The sequence below is a fragment of the Otolemur garnettii genome, unplaced genomic scaffold, assembly GCF_000181295.1.
Source record: "Otolemur garnettii isolate 467f Iridium unplaced genomic scaffold, OtoGar3 scaffold00018, whole genome shotgun sequence".
NCBI lineage: Eukaryota > Metazoa > Chordata > Mammalia > Primates > Galagidae > Otolemur > Otolemur garnettii.
Window position 1 is genome coordinate 15554873 of NW_003852413.1, and position 2749 is coordinate 15557621.

General features: G+C 47.2%; 1 protein-coding gene across 3 annotated transcripts in view; it reads left to right on the top strand.

Moving 5' to 3' along the window:
- The window catches only part of PECAM1 (platelet and endothelial cell adhesion molecule 1), an 83292-nt gene that overhangs the window by 41038 nt on the left and 39505 nt on the right, over positions 1 to 2749 (top strand). For all 3 annotated transcript variants that reach the window (XM_023511222.1, XM_023511223.1, XM_012803249.2), the window contains one exon: positions 958 to 1233. In XM_023511222.1, the coding sequence (XP_023366990.1) occupies positions 958 to 1233 (276 nt within the window). The remainder of the gene's footprint in view (positions 1 to 957; positions 1234 to 2749) is intronic.

Below are 2749 nucleotides of genomic sequence, written 5' to 3' on the forward strand. Positions count from 1 at the left end.
GACTCGCTTGAGCCCAGGAGTTGGAGGTTGCTGTGAGCTATAATGCCACAGCACTCTACCCAGGGGGACAGCTTGAGGCTCTGTCTCAAAAAAAAAATAAAATAAAATAAAATAAAATACATATAATTTACCAAACAAAAGTTTCTCTAACAATCCTTACCCTTGATATATGATGTATTGTGGTATTTTCTGACCTACTCTTTTCCATCTAGTTTTTTAAAACTCTATCCGGACTCAACTGCTACCTTGCTGCATTGTGTGGCCTGCAGTTTGGAAACCACGGCTTTAAGCCTTTGAGGCCAGATACCAGGAAGTGGGGACCTGAAGAGGGGCTGGGTCTTAATTTTGTTTTTTTGGGGGGGGGTTAGTTTTTTTTATTTTTTGAGACAGAGTCTCATTCTGTTGCCCAGGCTAAAGTGCCATGGCATCATCTAGCTCATGACAACCAAACTCCTGGGCTCAAGTAATCTTCCTGCCTCAGCCTCCTGAGTAGTTGGGACTACAGGCACTTGCCACAATGCCCGGCTAGTTTTATCTACTTGTAGTAGAGATGGGTCTTGCACCTGCTGAGGCTGATCTGGAACTCCTGAGCTGAAGGGATCTTCCTACCTTGGCCTCCCAAAGTGCTAGGATTACAGGTGTGCGCCATCATGACTGGCCCTGCCACAGTTATTTCTGAGATCATCTGAAGAAGGGTCTGGCCTTTGGGAAGCCTAAGAAGTCAGAGAATTGCAGTTAAGAAGATGGCAGGAGATACAAAAATGAGCAAGAAGGGAGAGGCCGTCAGAACAGCTTAGGTTAAGGGTGTAGAGAGGAAAGATTGATTTTTTAAAAAATTAATTAGGAGAAACAGAAGTTGGAAAAGGGAGAGCGGCAAGAAGAGCAGAGGAGGAGGAGGTGCTTCCCCTTGCCCGGGTCTGAACCTGAGTCCAACCGCCTTGTCCTCTTCTCTTATAGAATCCTTCTCTGTTCCCAAGTTCCATGTCAGCCCCGCCGGAGTGATCACAGAAGGGGATCAGCTCCTCATTAAGTGCACCATTCAGGTGACGCACCTGGCTCGGGAGTTTCCAGAAATCATAATCCAGAAGGACAAGGTGATTGTGGCCAACACCAAACAGGGCAATGAGGCCATCTACTCAGTCATGGCCTTGGTGGAGCACAATGGCAACTACACGTGCAAAGTGGAGTCCAGCCGCATATCCAAGGTCAGCAGCATCATGGTCAACATAACAGGTAAGGCTGTGGCATGAGGGGATCCATACAGGGCAGGGCCAAGAAGCCACCATGTCAGAGTCCGGGGTGGCCTAGCAGTGCTGGTAGTTTCTTCACCCCTGCTTGTCAGCATGAACGGGCTCAGGTGGGGCTTTGGTGCTTGTGGGGAAAAGTCAGTGCTGAGCAAGAAAGCAGTCTGTGTGGTGCGTGAGGATGTAAGCTCTGGTGCCAAATCCCAGTCCTGCTGATGACTGTTTCGGTGACCTTGACTGAGTTATTGAACTTGCCTCAGCTCTGTGAGATAGGGCTATTAATAGCTCTCACCTCACAGGGTTGTTATAGTTATTAAATAACTAGAGCTGGGGCCAGTGGCACACACCTGTAATCTCAGCACTTTGGGGAGGCCAAGGTGGGAGGATTCCTTGAGGCCACAAGTAGGGAGACCACGCTGGCCAACACAGTGAGCCCTGCCTCTACAAAAAACAGAAAAATTAGCCAGGCATGGTGGTGTACCCCATGGCTAGTCCCAGGTACTCAGGAGGCTGAGGCAGGAGGATCACTTGAGTATAGGAATTTAAAGTTGCAATGAGGGCAGCACCTGTGGCTCAGTGAGTAGGCCGCCGGCCCCACATACCAAGGGTGGCAGTTTCAAACCTAGCCCTGGACAAACTGCAACAAAAAAATAGCCAGGTGTTGTGGCAAGCACCTGTAGTCCCAGCTACTCAGGAAGCTGAGACAAGAGAATTGCCTGAGCCTAAGAACTGGAGGTTGCTGTGAGCTGTGATGCCACAGCACTCTACCGAGGGTGATAAAGTAAAATTCTGTCTCTAAAAAAAATGATAATAATAAAGTTGCAATGAGCTATGATGACTTCATTATACTCCAGCCTAGGCAACTGAGTGAGACCTTATCTCAAAAAAAAGAAAAAAGAGAGAGAGAAAGATAGAGAGAAATAACTATGCTGTAAGCATTAGCTCCGTGCCTTGTACAGAGTGAGCACTCAATGAATGTTAGCATTTCCATTGCTATATTTATCTGTCCTCTGTGCCAAGCACTATGCTAGATCCCAGATATGGGTCCTATGACAGAGTCATGAATAAGAAAGCATTAGTAAGGCGGCGCCTGTGGCTCAAAGGAGTAGGGCGCTAGCCCCATATACTGCAGGTGGTGGGTTCAAACCTGGCCTCAGCCAAAACTGCAAAAAAAAAAAAAAGAAAAAAAGAAAAAGCATTAGTAGGCAGCGTCCGTACCTCAGTGGGTAGGGTGCCGGCCACATACACTGGGGCTGGTGGGTTTGAACCTGGCCCAGGCCAGCTAAAAACAACAATGACAACTGCAACAACAACAAAAATAGCTGGAAAAATAACGTAACATAAAATAAAATAAAGTAAAAATAGCCGGGCTTTGTGGTGGGTGCCTATAGTCCCAACTCCCCAAGAGTTTGAGGTTGCTGTGAGCTGTGACGCCACAGCACTCTACCAAAGGTGACAAAGTGAGACTCTGTCTCAAAAAAAAAAAGAAAAGAAAAGAAAAGAAA